Source organism: Balaenoptera physalus, assembly GCF_965194825.1.
Source record: "Balaenoptera physalus genome assembly, chromosome: 20".
Classification (NCBI taxonomy): Eukaryota; Metazoa; Chordata; class Mammalia; order Artiodactyla; family Balaenopteridae; genus Balaenoptera; species Balaenoptera physalus.
In genome coordinates this window covers 22,870,983-22,885,287 of record NC_138901.1, presented here as the reverse complement: position 1 = coordinate 22,885,287, position 14,305 = coordinate 22,870,983, and the positions used below count along the sequence as shown (strand labels likewise).

The window sequence follows — 14,305 nt, the reverse complement described above, 5'->3', positions numbered from 1 at the left end:
TGTATGGGCCTGTATGCACGTGTGTATGCATCTTACACAAGCATCTTTAGATAGGAAAGGTGATTCCTGGAAAGTACACTTTGAATTGATTTTCCAGAAAACACACAGGGAAAAGTGAGTCACTCTGAGCCTGCCAGCATAGCTTTCTGAGGAGTTGGCCAGGGCTACAGGGTCAGCTTATATCCACGGGCAGAGCAGGGTTTTCCCTAAATGGCTAAGATGTTAATTCAGTCCGTGACCTCACATCCAGTAGCACTGTGCTCAGCGGTCCAGGTGTCTTGAGGACTGACTCATAGGTCACTGCTCCCCACTGATCCTTCCTGAAGAGGCTGGAACCAACACTGGCCAGTGGCCTTTCTGATAGTGGGCTTGGGCACCTCCTCCTGGGTTCTAGCCTTCATGCTGTCTCTGTCTGCTGTTGCTGCCACAAGAGAGTCCAGGCTGTGACCACCAGGGTCGTTGTGTTTCAGGTGGAAGAATCTGGCGAGCACGTGATCCTGGGTACCGGGGAGCTCTACCTGGACTGTGTGATGCACGATTTGCGGAAGATGTACTCGGAGATAGACATCAAGGTGAAGCAGCCGCTCCTTTCTTTGGCTCCTGCTTGGCCAGGAGCTTGGCTCACAGCTCCAGGCTAATTTTACAAGCAGCCAAACCCTTGAGTCCCCAGGAAGGTCCAAGGAGAGAAGGGTGCGCCAGGGGAGGAGATCTGTGTGGGAAAAGCATGACCTGTTGCTCCCTGTGTGGGAAGGGTTAGAAATCCAGTTTGCCTCCTGCGGTGGGGGTTATTCTCAGTGTCAAACGTTCAGAGCCAAGTCTCCCAAGCCAAAGTTATTCTTGATCTTTTGTTAAGAAAATGGTTGCACAGCTAAGCCATCTGTGGTGATTAGGGCTCAGAGTGGATGGTTCCGAGGAGAGCGTGGGGACTGGCTCTTCTGGACTCGTGGTGAGATCTTAATGTAGCCCCTCAGTTAAACTGCCCGTCGCACAGCCTTGGTCTCAGTGGACACACACATTTTCTCCAGGGCCGTGGGTGGTGGTCGTGGGAGTGAGTGCCCTCAAATGCCCCTCTTAGCCCAGGGCTGGTGCTGTAGAAGACGCTGCGTTTTTCCGGGAGTAGGCCATGTGGGGGCTTCTGGGCGGAGCTGTGCTGCCCGGAGGTCGTGGGTTGAGGATGGAACGGGCGCTCGCCAGTCAGTGTGTCAAGGCAGAGCTCTGACAGGCCCACGGTGTTTAGTGAATGCTAGTGGGACGGCTGTATGGATATTGAAAGATACCCTGGGAGACTATAATTTAGGCCCTAAACTGATCTCCACTTACTCTTGGCTCAGGAACATAAATTGTGCATTACACTAAGTTTTCTAGGCTTCTTAGTTTAGGTACAGACTTTTAGCCTGAGCCTGCTATGGTGCTTGTCGCTAACGCTGATTAAGACAGGGGTTCTTGCAGAGGTAGCATCAAGGGAACCTTGGAATCCCCTTTGGCAGAAGGTCGTCCTCCCAACAGTTAGACCTTGCCTAACAGTTTATTTTGTTTCTCAGGTGGCTGACCCCGTTGTCACGTTTTGTGAGACGGTCGTGGAAACATCCTCCCTCAAGTGCTTTGCTGAAACTCCCAATAAGAAGTAAGCTAGGGGTCATAGTGACCCTGGGACTCACAGGGGTCACTTTCCCCTGCCCCCACCTCTACCCCAATCACAAATAGAGGCCCCTAAGTCTTGGGATGAGGGTGCTTAGGATACTTGAGTTTTACCTCTCATTATGCCTTTGGACACGATGCTGTGGAATTCTTTGCCTTAGTTACTCCCAGTGGTTTCGTAATTGCCACTTTTTCTCTCTGTATAATATGACCATCTTAAAATTTTCCCTAGCAGCAACTCTACTGTTTCACTGTTTAATAACTAATACTGTTTAAAGCTTTTTAAAACAATGCCCCAAATTTTACTTTTTTAAAGAGTGATAGATTCAAATGAAAGAAGATGAGCCCTTTTTGCTCTACTCTGCTCCTGTGGCTTTCACTGATGTCGCTGCCTTAGCTCTTTCCTTTGTCACCCTTTCTTAGGAACAACCCTTCTGACCCTCCTCATTACCCATTTCCTTTCTGACTAGGAACAAGATCACCATGATTGCTGAGCCTCTTGAGAAGGGCCTCGCTGAGGACATAGAGAACGAGGTGGTCCAGATCACATGGAACAGGTGAGAACGTGGCTCTGATTCCAGGGCCGAACAGCTTACCTGATGAGTCTCTAGCACGACACATCCCTCACTCTAGGAATTGATTTTGTCTCCCCCTTCTCGCTATGGTCCTGGCACAGTGTAGGTAGGCTGAGGCGACTGTTACCCAGAAAAGCAGGATCTGTGGCCTCAGGAACGGGCAATCACAGAACTGTCTGATGTGACCATTTTCTCCTCCTCCCCCAGGAAGAAGCTGGGAGAGTTCTTCCAGACCAAGTACGACTGGGATCTGCTGGCTGCCCGTTCCATCTGGGCTTTTGGCCCTGATGCCACCGGCCCCAACATCCTGGTGGATGATACCCTGCCCTCTGAGGTACAGAAGAACTAATGGAAGCCACGTGGCCTTCTCTTAGCTCTTGAGTGGAAGAAACTACAAAGTGATCTTATTTTTCCCAAAAGTATTTTGTATGTTCTGGTGAAGAAGAGTATCCTTTTACTGGTGTACCTACCTCCTCCTCCCTCTAAACTCTTCGGCTGTTGCCAGGGTCACTGCTAAGGGGCCCTCATGTTTTGTGCAGGTGGACAAGGCTCTTCTCGGCTCGGTGAAGGACAGCATCGTTCAAGGTTTCCAGTGGGGAACCAGGGAGGGGCCCCTCTGTGATGAGTGTAAGTCCACCAGCGCCTCTGCCTTTGCCACCCCAGGCCTCTAGGGTCCTTGCATCTGGGTGTATGAGGTGGGGTGGGCTCATCTTTGGGACCCGGCAGGAGAAGCAGCTTGGGGCCCACAGGGCCTTCCCATGTCCTGGGCCAGCTTCCTCCCTTCTCCTTCCCTATCCTGGTGCTACTGCTTGGTACACCTTAGAAATGGAAGTCACGTCTAGATTGACATTTGCTCCTCATTTCTGGAATGTGCTTCAGGAAGGGTATCAGGGGGATGGGATTGGAGTGGTTTATAGACCAGGATTGGACTTAGTAGGGACAAATGTGCAATTCCTAGAACTTACTCTACATCCCAAAATAATTAAATATCTGGAAAAGAAACACATAAACTTCTAGGGACCCTTTATGCTGTCTGAACGTGGCCTGAAACCAACACTGAGAACATATGCTTACCTTCAAACCTCCGCATATGCTATTAGAACGCGCATCTGCAGGCTGATTCTGTACCGTATCTTTCATGGCTACAAGACAGCTGCAGTGCTGCAGAGGTTCCTTGCTGCTCTGCCCGTGCACCCTTGACTAGCACCAGAACCACTCAGCAGTCAGCTCCCCCTTCTCCTTTCCAGTGATTCGAAATGTCAAGTTTAAGATCCTGGATGCAGTGGTTGCCCAGGAGCCTCTGCACCGGGGTGGGGGCCAAATCATCCCCACGGCCAGAAGAGTCGTCTACTCTGCCTTCCTCATGGTGAGTGAGTAGGGCTGTCCTGCCGCAGGGCATTAAGTGGGGCCTCGAGGCTACTGTCCCCCAGCCTTCCCTTTACCCGGGTTCTTGGTCCTCAGCCTTCCCCAAGCTGAGGAACCCTTCCTTCTGGCTCTCTCGCAGGCTACCCCTCGTCTGATGGAGCCCTACTACTTCGTAGAGGTCCAGGCTCCCGCAGATTGTGTTTCTGCTGTTTATACCGTCCTGGCCAGACGCAGGTGAGCTGCCCAGGCACGTTAGGGAGGGGCAGCGAGCACAAGCCCAGCAAGAAGGAACCTTGCTGTGGAGGAGGAGGGACTGGACCCCACACTCTCCACTCCTGAAACCACGGTTTTTAGAAGGAAGTAGGAAAGGAATGAGGCAATCCCCAGCCTTACCACAGATTATAATTTGAGATTTCTCCTTGGGCTACCCCCTCAGAGAGCTCCTGGGGCAAGTATTCCTGGGGTGTGTCAGTGGTGGGAATGTCTACAGGACCTTGTCTCGTCAATGTTGTACTCTTGCCCAGAGGTTGCTGCCCCTTTGACTTCCACAGGAAACTAGGCCGAGAGCCGTTTCTGCCCTCTGTAGCGCACTTGTGGTTATTTTCTTTGATGATCAACATTTGGGGGTACACTACTTCTCTGCTTTTGGCCTTTTCAGGACTAGGGACTCAGCCTTTGTTTTTCTGTCTCAGGGGGCATGTGACTCAGGATGCACCCATCCCAGGCTCCCCTCTCTACACCATCAAAGCTTTCATCCCTGCCATCGACTCTTTTGGTTTTGAGACCGATCTGCGGACTCACACGCAGGGGCAGGCCTTTTCCTTGTCTGTCTTCCACCATTGGCAGGTAAGAAAACAATGCAGGCTGGCCGCTATGGTCCCCACCTCTGCAAAGTCATCCCCTCTGACCTGTTCCTCTCCAGGCCCCAAGGGGGATCGCCGGCATCCTAGAGAAGGGCCCTGCTGCTAGGCCAGATGCTCTGGGAGGTCGGCCTGGACCATCTGATGAAACCACTTTGCCTTTCAGATTGTACCCGGTGATCCTCTGGACAAGAGCATTGTCATCCGTCCCTTGGAGCCGCAGCCAGCACCCCACCTGGCCCGAGAATTCATGATCAAAACCCGTCGTAGGAAGGTACGTGTCCCTCAGACCCACGGCCATCCCTCCACCCCCAAGGGTCTTGCCAGGAGTTGGATCTCTCTTCATTTCTTGCTTTTGGACCCTTCTCCCAAAGACTGAAAGCATTTCACAGCACAGCGCGGAGAGTCACAATCTGTATAGGCTTCAAGCAACCAGACCCGGGGCTGCGTGCCTGGGAAGGGAGCGCCTTCCCCTGCCCTGGGACGGTACCGTAAAGGCAGGGCTCCCGAAGCAGCTCCGCCGACACTTGGCCCCCACCCGCTCCCCGCACTCAAGCACAGCTCGGTCACGCAGGGCTCATCCTTGCATTTGCCCCCACTCTGCAGGGCCTGAGTGAAGACGTCAGCATCAGCAAGTTCTTCGATGATCCTATGTTGCTGGAGCTCGCCAAGCAGGATGTTGTGCTCAATTACCCCATGTGAGCGCCCGGACTCCTGGCCGCTCCTGCTCCCTGCGCTGGGCTGCGTCCTGGACTTTGAAGCGAGGACCTGGTGGGACTTGGACTCCGTGCTGTCAGAGCGTGTCTGGGACTGCTGTGGCCGCCCTTAACAAGCCCAGAGCCTCCAACCTCCAACCCAGAGGGAGGAGCATTTGGCTTCCTGGTTCCTCCTGTGGCCTCTGCCTGGCTCCATTCCCAGAGAACAGAGAGGAACTTGGGCTCAGGGAAGGAGAAGGGGATGGCAGTGTTGAAGCCCAAGGGGGCCCTGTCGTCAGGATTTACGTGGATTTTTATTTTATTTTATTTTTTTTTGTTTAAAAGTTTGACCTTAGACATGGTTTATAAATGAACAGAACATTCTGACCTCTGCCTTGCTCCGTTCTTTTCATCCCCACCGCTCCGCCCCCTTCCCTCCAGCACGGGCTCATCCTGGCACTTGGGTTCTGGATCTGTGTTGTCTCCCATGAGGCCGCACTGACTCTGCTCCCAGCTGCAGCCTTCTTCCTGCCTGGTCCCCAGGGAGGCGGCCTGTTGGGGGAGGAACGCCTGCCTCTTCACTCAGTGTTCCCATGAGCACTGAGGCCTCTTTACTGTCCCCAGCTCCCATTCCTGGTGGATGGCACCTGAGGGGGCTTGGGAGTTGTTGGGTCTCTGGGATCAGAGGGCTACACCTCCTCCTCTGCCCCTGAGGATTCTCCTTGCCCTGGAGCTGGGGGCCAGAACTCTTTGATTTCCAGCCCTTTGCCGTAAGTCCTCCTACCAGCCACTACCAATCCCTTACTCTGCTCTCGTCTGTGTGAAGAAGAGACTGTTGATTTGCCTCAGACTCCTTTATTAGGTGCATACCAGGGGTTGATCGAAGAGGTCTGACTGCCCCAGGCCTGTAGGAGTCCTACTTCTCCGCAGCGTCCTGCGCGGTTCTCTTGATGTAGTCTCTGTACATCGTGTACACAGCACCTGTGTGAGGGAGAAGGGAAACGGCCCCATGACATCACACCCTCCACCCATCCTCTGGCTCTCTCAGGTGTTCCAGAGTCCTGGGGGTCCAACACTAGCTATCCCCTTGGGAGTCCCACTTTGCTGCTTATCTTTCCCTCCTAGGTCACAACAGCTGCTACAAACACCTGGCCGCACAGCCTGGGGAAACATCCCATTTAACACTTCACAAAGTACTTTCACGTATATTATCTGAGAAACCTCACGGCTGTACATGAGGGAGGCAAGCTGGGGTGGTTACCATCATGTTGCACATGGGGAAACTGTGAGAGAAAGAGATTTGTCCACTGTCGCACAGCTAGTAAGTAGCTGTCTGCCTTTCGATCCAGAGAGGAAAAGAAATTAAGCATAGGTTCTGCTGCATGGTTTTTCTCATTTCTAGGACAAACTCACGAAACAGACTGTGCATCTTCCCCCTGGAACACAGGAGATTAAACAGGGAACCCTGAAGCTCTCGGTATGAGGGCCTCACCAAGGACTTGCTGTGGAGCTTGGTATAGGGAACAGGGACTGAACTCATGGTCCCTTAACTGTCAGGACTCACAGCCAGATTTTGCCTAATCAGTTTTGCCCTCATTCTCCCATGACCCCACCAGCTGCTCACCCAGCATGATCGCACCCACAGCACAGGCCTGTGCTGCCACTCGGGTGTGAATCAGGTGTGTGGATATCTTGGTGGAACCACGAGCCTTCAGCCGGTAAATCCTGCATGCTGCCACCACCACACAGCCCCCTAAGCCTATGTAGGCAGAGAACATGACCCCTTGGACCTCAGTCACCAAGTACATCGCTCTCCTGGTGAGAGACACCTCACTAGGCAGGCTGGGCATCTGGATAATCAGCTGCCCTCCTGCTACTGCTTTGGGGCTGGCAGTGGGGTGAGGAGAGGCTATCATTAGAACATTGAGTTGTTTCTTCTCAAAGATATTTACAAAGTGCTTCCCTCCAATGACTCCCCTCCTCCCTGTACAAATAGCCCATCATCATGACTCTCCCACCCCCCTTAGCTCTTCTCCAACTGCTGCCGGCCCCCACAGCTGTTCTAACCTCCCAGGGCCAGGGGGAAGGAAGCCCTGGGGGACCCCAAACTGCTCCTGCCCATCCTGACTCTGGTGTTGGTATCCCATGCGCTTGGTTGGCTGCCACCTCCAGCCATCCAGACTCCTTCGTTTCATTGTCAGGACGTGTCCCTTAGTCCCTCGGCACCTTTGCTGTTGGTTCACTTCTCTTCTAGCTGTTGATTATTCGATGGGTAGGACCACTTGAGTTCTGTGCTTCATTCTTTGAAAGGACTAGGAGACATGTTCTCTGAGAGAAGGCCCCCTCCTCGGCCCCCATTCCTTCGTCTCCCACTCACCTATAGGCACCAGCAGAGACTCCCTGGTCTTCCTCAGGAACTTCTGAGACATGCTGCCCTCACCCTCAGGTGGTGCCCACGAGCCTTTGTTAGCAGACATGATCCTGCCCCCAGATGTTAGCAGCTGGGGCTCCTAGGCTTCAAATCGGTCCTAGAAGGAGGCAGGAAGAACTCCAATTCCCAGTCTAGGGTGGGAAGGAAGAAGTGGACTGCTGAGACCTCTCTTACCATGCCCAACACAGACACTACTTAAAAAGGTGTCCTGGGTGTCCTGTCTCAGATGGCTGGAGCCATTTCTCCGTCTCTTCCTCCCAGCATCTGCCTCTTGCCCAGCTCATTCCAGCTTCACTGTTTTCTCTGCCTCCCCCTCTACCATCTCTGTCCCTACGGGTGTGATCCTTGGGCCAAGAAAAGCAGCTGGAAAAATCCACAGATGAGGGTGGGAGGAACAGGCCTTTAACATTGTGTCCCCCACTGGCCTTGAGTCTGTGATGGTTGTCCCTGATGGAGCTGCAGAGGAAGATCTGGCCCCAGGCAGCCAGAGCCATCCCAGACAGTTACAGCACTGGTTACTGAATCACGAGAGCCAGAGATTGAAACGATTAGGCATGTATCTGTGTATAATTTTGTGTAGATTTTGGATGTTAAGTCTAATGGAACAAATTCTGGTCCCTGAGCTGTTCTCCTGTCTCTAAGTCCATCTCTTGCCAGGTTCTTTGCAGGTACCAACCCCCTGCCTTATCCCTGTGCTGGAACCCCTATGGCTCTACTTGCTAACCCTGTAAATGTCTGCTCTGATCAAAAACTAGATGGAGTCCCAGAGTCCTGGTCCTTAGGCCAGGGGTTCTGCCTGCCGGGTGCCTTCTAAGTCTAACCACGAGACAAAGTCCCTGCTTGAGGTGACTTCTATTCCTAGTTGCCTCTCCTCTCCTGGAGGAGCAAAGACTGCTGGCCCCACAGGTCCTCAGCACGCCGGTGCTTACCCTAGGAGACGGCTAGAAAGTGGAGTGCAAGCAGCCCAGCCAGGGCTCAGCGTCTGTTGCTTTGAATCGGCCAAGAGCTGAGGATGGAGCTGCCACTATGGGGTCAGGGAAGCAGTGTCCGGCTTTATGGAGACTTTGAAGTCAGGAATGGAGAGGAGAGGAGATAGGACAGGTCATCGGTCTTAACCCCCCATCTGCTGAGTTCCAGGCTGGAGCTCAAACACTGGAAAGTAATGAAAGATCAGATGGAGGGGAGCCCTTACCTCAATTCAGTCTTTTCATTCCTCTGGACATAAGTGGCTGGATCAGAGACGGACTTGATTTGAAGAACTGAGATGGGAATATAGAGGCAAGGATGGATAGAGATCCTGGGTTCCCCCCCCAAGTTGTACTGCCTTAATTGTGAGAGACGGGCTGTCTGGTCTTGGTCTTGATCCCTCCAAGGATGTTTTCTGGACCAAAGAGATTTCTCCAGGAGTTTGAAACAACTGGGACTTCCCTCACATCTCCAGACCCCTTCATACTGCCTATGGGGTGATGCTCACTCAGGATACAGAGATGACAAAGACCAGCATTAGCACCTATTCTATTTCAAGTATTTATATTTCAGACCTTTCCACTATTCTACACAGTAAGTAGCAGCTTGTTCATAGACCAGGAACTGAGCTTCTGAGAGGCTAAATGAATTATCCACGAGTACACAGCTAGTAAATGGCAGTGTCACGATCTGAACCTAGGTCTGGCTGGCTCCAAAGTAGCTTCTTGCTAAGAAATGGAGAAAGATCGGATGCACTGTGGAGAGTCCCACTCCGTCCCATGCCTTTGTTTCTCTCCTAGCCTGTGTGTCTGTCCTAAAGGGGCGTTTTAGCACTGGAAATGTGTCCAGCAGCTGATGTCTCTCTTTTCTCTCCCTAGCCCTCACTGCTTCAGGGAGAGACCCAGGGTCACAGCATCTCCCCAGGGCCTCCGCATATCCCCAGCGTCCATGGGAACTCTCCTCCCAGTCATTCACACACACTCCTGTGCTGCCTCTCCTGGTCCCAGCAGTGGCCTGAATTCTCCAGAGATCAGTGCTCTAGGCCAGAAGTGGGAGGATGGAAATGTCTGGATGAGACAGTGCAAGAATCAGGATCAACTCTAAGCCCTTTAGAGAATGGAGGCCAAGCTATGGAGAGCAAAGTTCAACTTCTCCCCATTGAGATGATGTCGACGCTCCCACAGCATCTCAGCCCAGAACCAAGAAAATAATAATAGTTGCTATGATCTTCTGAGCATAGACATGTGCTAATTGCTTTAAGTAGGTTATTTTATTTAATCCTCACAACTATTATTCTATTAGGTATGTGGTAGGTACTATTATTTTTATTCCTATTTCAAAGATGAAAAACTGAGGCTTGAGTTAAACATCTTGCTCAAGGTCACAGAAAGTGACAGAGAAAAAAGGACCAGATTTCTAACCATTCCTAAAGTCAAATCTCACTACTCTGGACTAACAGGAGAATGACTGTAAAGTGGGGGGAAAGTCTTGAAATAGAAGAAACAAAATTGCTTTTTATTTCAAGAACCTCTGAGAACACACAGTAATTAAAACTTCAAGGACCAGATCTCTGTAGAGTCCTGTTTTAGTAAACAGATAAGATAAAATTATGATACCATTTTTGTTTAATATGCCAAGTCTAATAATTACTTCGACTTAAGCCTTTCTACATTAGTAATTTGCTTAATAAACCTCTTCCAGATCAGGTCACACTAACAGAAATTCTATTAGAGGGGTCTAATTGAATGATGCAGACAGACTTAATGGGTCTGGAGTGCCGGCCAGAGTCAGACGTGGGGTCAGCTGCTTGACCAACCACTCTCTGAATACTTGGTCTTATGCCACTCAACCTCTTTTGAGTGTGTGTCATCATCTGTAAAATGGAGGTAGCATCTACCTATAGGATCGTTGTAAGGGTTAAAAAAGATGATTGTTAGAATTCCCCTGCACACTGCCTGCTCCTTTTCCTCCAGAATGAGCAAGTGGCAGGGATGGGTAACAGGCTGGGGGAGAAGTGGAAAGTCCCTGACAACAGATGGGAAGGTTCCCATGTTCTGGGTGGTCCTGAATTCAGCACACTCTCAACCTTCTCCAACCCCACCTCCTCCTTGTTGGAGGGGCTTCCCTGCCCTAACTGGAAGCTTCAGGCTTGTTCTCCTTATTGTGTGGGGGGAAGGGAATGCGTAGGGGAGGGGGACTTGGACTTGAGGCTGTACACAATCTAAGACACAGCTGTGCTATATATAACCTGAGGGAGCTGAGTGACAAGAGGGGGGAGGTGAGGGACGTGCAGCTTTTGCCTTGAGCTAAGGAGAGCTGTGAGTGAGGGGATGATGATGAATGAACTGGACAAGGAACAGAGAATGCTCTGAGTTGGGGTTAGAATGGGAAGGACCCAGGCTGAAGGGCTGGGGTAATCACAGGGGAGAAAACATTGGCCCATATAGTAGTATCTGGGGGACTTGAGGGGCAAAGAGGTGGTAGCAGGAACAGGCAGAGGCAGTGGAAGTTTCCAGATGATGTGGCTAGGCTGAGGCAACCTCTAGAGGGTGCCTGGGGTGGGGAGGGTGGGACACCCCCTCTCCTTCTAAAAACAGGCACTGGGTTCCAAGGACCTTGCAGTATTTGTCCAAGGACAGCCTCAAGAGCCACAGGCTTGGGCCAGGACAGTGCCTTTGGTACCCACTAATCATTCTGGAGGGACTGCTCACATATTTTTAAAGATTCTAAGAGGGTGTGGATAATAATAGCAATTGGAAGCCTGAATCAGACTGTAGCAATGCTGACACAGAATCATGTCTTGTGAAGGAATAGTTTTGAGCTGCAGAAGACACCAGTATAGACCCCTGTACTAACAAATGGTTGCTCCAGAGGAGTCGAAATGTTTTGCTGAAGTTCTTGTGTTGGGTGCTTTTGAATGCCCAAATTACCCAAAGCGCACTATGAGAGGGAACTAATGTCTTGAGAGCCTACAAGATTTAGGATACTTCACATATCTAATCTTCGCAACAGCCCCAACTGGTAGATATCATTATCCCCATTTTATAGATGAGGAAACCAAGCCTGAGAGAGGTTAAGTGACAGCCATATCACACAGCAGGTAAATGGCTGCACTATCCAGCCAATAATGATAACCACTACAGGGAATTCCCTGGTGGTCCAGTGGTTAGGACTCCGTGCTCTCACTGCCGAGGGCCTGGGTTCGATCCCTGGTTGGGGAACTAAGATCCTGCATGCCGCATGGTGCGGCCAAAAAAAAGAAAAAGAAAATATGATAACCACTATAGACCACTTTACAATGAAAAATTAACATATGACAATGTGATTTCCTGTACATTTCATCACATTCTCACACCATCTTAGAAATACACATAAATGAATGCACACAGCTGGGCAGAGCAGACCTCTGAACCCAGGGCTTCCAGACACTCAAGGACTGCACACCCACCGCACTGCCTCTCACCAAGGCAGGGTAGGTCCTGAGCCAGTGCACTGTGTTCTTTTTTTTTTAAAATTTTTATTGGTGTATGGTTGCTTTACAATGTTGTGTTAGTTTCTACTGTACAGCAAAGTGAATCAGCTATATGTATACATATATCCCCTCTTTTTTGGATTTCCTTCCCATTTAGGTCACCAGAGAGCACTGAGTAGAGTTCCCTGTGCTGTACAGTAGGTTCTCATTAGTTATCTATTTTATACATAGTATCAATAGTGTATATATGTCAGTCCCAATCTCCCAATTCATCCCTCCCCCCCACTGTGCTCTGAGCGAGTCCAAAAGTCCTTGTTTGTGGGTGGTACCAGAGGAGGTCTCTTCATCTCCCATACCCTTCTCCCCACCCCTAATTCCTGAGCATACTTCACCTACCCTTCATTTGCAAGTAAATTGACCTTAACTTGAAATCCGGCATTAAATACACAAGAAGCAGCTAGCTGGGCTCTGGGAAACACTGGGGGGAGTCATCTTACTGTTCCCTCTATACTACTTGCATTACCTATTCAAAAAAATTTTTGACAAAAAAATCTGCTTCAAACAACATCCCTGTGGCAGGGAGGAGCAGTATAATGTGTCTCACAGGTTAACTGAAACTGCTGGGGATTATGGGGGCAGGGGGTTGTGCTACTAACACCCCCCTCCCAATAGCACAAGTAATCAAGAGCTTCTTATCCAGCCAGTCTGGGGCAAGCAGGGCTTCCTGTTGCCAACCAGGAGCTTTCCCAAATCCTACCTCTCTGGGCCTCTGCTCCCATCCCCCTGGACAGAAGAATCTGCTCCGAGTTTACCAGCCAAGTGGGGACCCTGGAAAATGTGTAATGGAAATAGTGACACACTGCAGCCTTCAAGTTGACCCTACAGTTTCCAAACCACAGAGCCCCAGGGCGACTCTCAAGTTCTCAAACTGGGTTTTGATCCTTTCCCGCCTGGGCCCCATGTGAATAAAAAGTGACATGGTTCTCACAGTACCCGGCTCTACCACTCCCTGCCAGAGGCTGGAAACCAGACCCATTTCCCTGTTTTGAGGCTTTTTTTTTCTTCCCTCCGGTAGCCTTTCTTATGTTAGCAATGGCAAGCCTTCCTTCACTCATGCACTCTGCATACACTTGCCAGGCACCTACTGTGTGCTGGGCTGGGCTCAAGGAGCTGCGATACAGCGGCCCTGCCTTCAGGGAGCTCACATTCTAGCAGTTGCCCTGGTTTGCTCCGGACCATGGTGAATGCCTGGACCTCTGGCTTAGGTTTCTGGCCTCAGCTTCCCCACCTGTAACTGGATTAAAGGATGTCAGTAGCTGGCAAGGTGACAGAGGAGCGGATGAAGAGTCCTGACTAGGAGACAGAGTCTTTGGATACATTTCTGTTTTTTTAACTATCTGCAGTTAAAACAACTTATCTTCTCTGGGTCTCATTTCCATCTTTATTTATTTATTTATTTATTTATTTTTAAAATTTATTGGCTGCATTGGGTCTTCGTTGCTGCGCGCAGGCTTCTCATCGTGGTGGCTTCTCTTGTTGCGGAGCGTGGGCTCTAGGCGCGCGGGCTCAGTAGTTGTGGCTCATGGGCTCTAGAGCACAGGCTCAGTAGTTGTGGCGCACGGGCTTAGCTGCTCCGCAGCATGTGGGATCTCCCCAGACCAGGGATCGAACCTGTGTCCCCTGCATTGGCAGGCGGATTCTTAACCAGGGAAGCCACCAGGGAAGCACATCATTTCCATCTTTAAAAGGTTGCTCTTGGGAATTCCCTAGCGGTCCAGTGATTAGGACTCCACACTTCCTGGCAGGTTCATCCATGAATTTATAGGAAAATAATACCTAATAAATATTTGAGTATATATATATATATTATTTATATATAATACACAATACATATTTGTTTATAAATATTATATATACGTATATAACCAAATATTTTAAAGGTTTTTATTGAAGTCAACATGCCACAGAAAAGTGTACTATCACTATCAAAAGAGAACAGCTCAAATGTGGCAACTAAAGATACCTGTATATCGTATATTCAGCCTCCAGCTCAGGAACAGAACAGGAACAGCCCCCCAGAAGCCCGCTCAGGCTCCCTTCCGATAACTATCCTTACCCTAGGATAACCACTATCCTTACTTCTAACAGCACAGATTAGTTCTGCCTGTTTTTGAACTTTATACAAATGGAAAGTTTTGTGAGATTCATCTATCTTGCTGCGTGTAATTGTAGATTATTCATTCTCATTGCTGCATAATGTACCATTGTCAGAATATAACATTTTATCTATCCTTGCTATGGTT

The 14,305-nt window shown here is 50.2% G+C and overlaps 2 protein-coding genes across 3 annotated transcripts in view; one reads left to right on the top strand and one right to left on the bottom strand.

The window, feature by feature from the left end:
- Window positions 1-5,520, top strand: part of EFTUD2 (elongation factor Tu GTP binding domain containing 2) — a 34,650-nt gene extending 29,130 nt beyond the window's left edge. The window contains exons 19-28 of one of the 2 annotated variants that reach the window (XM_082442607.1): window positions 471-572; window positions 1,542-1,624; window positions 2,109-2,195; window positions 2,421-2,547; window positions 2,753-2,840; window positions 3,461-3,579; window positions 3,718-3,812; window positions 4,271-4,424; window positions 4,605-4,712; window positions 5,045-5,520. In XM_082442607.1, coding sequence (XP_082298733.1) covers window positions 471-572; window positions 1,542-1,624; window positions 2,109-2,195; window positions 2,421-2,547; window positions 2,753-2,840; window positions 3,461-3,579; window positions 3,718-3,812; window positions 4,271-4,424; window positions 4,605-4,712; window positions 5,045-5,140 — 1,059 coding nt within the window. In that variant the 3' untranslated portion in view covers window positions 5,141-5,520. Of the gene's footprint in view, window positions 1-470; window positions 573-1,541; window positions 1,625-2,108; window positions 2,196-2,420; window positions 2,548-2,752; window positions 2,841-3,460; window positions 3,580-3,717; window positions 3,813-4,270; window positions 4,425-4,604; window positions 4,998-5,044 lie in introns of those variants that run through there. The other variant, XM_082442606.1, reaches the window with a different exon arrangement.
- Window positions 5,521-5,972: 452 nt separating this feature from the next.
- HIGD1B (HIG1 hypoxia inducible domain family member 1B) lies at window positions 5,973-7,637 on the bottom strand. Its single transcript, XM_082442661.1, has 3 exons — window positions 7,511-7,637; window positions 6,758-6,892; window positions 5,973-6,114 (listed from the first exon to the last, which is right to left on the bottom strand). Exons 1-3 carry the CDS (start codon window positions 7,608-7,610, stop codon window positions 6,050-6,052), a joined length of 300 nt encoding a protein of 99 aa, XP_082298787.1. The 5' UTR covers window positions 7,611-7,637; the 3' UTR covers window positions 5,973-6,049.
- Between the last annotated feature and the right edge of the window lie 6,668 nt (window positions 7,638-14,305).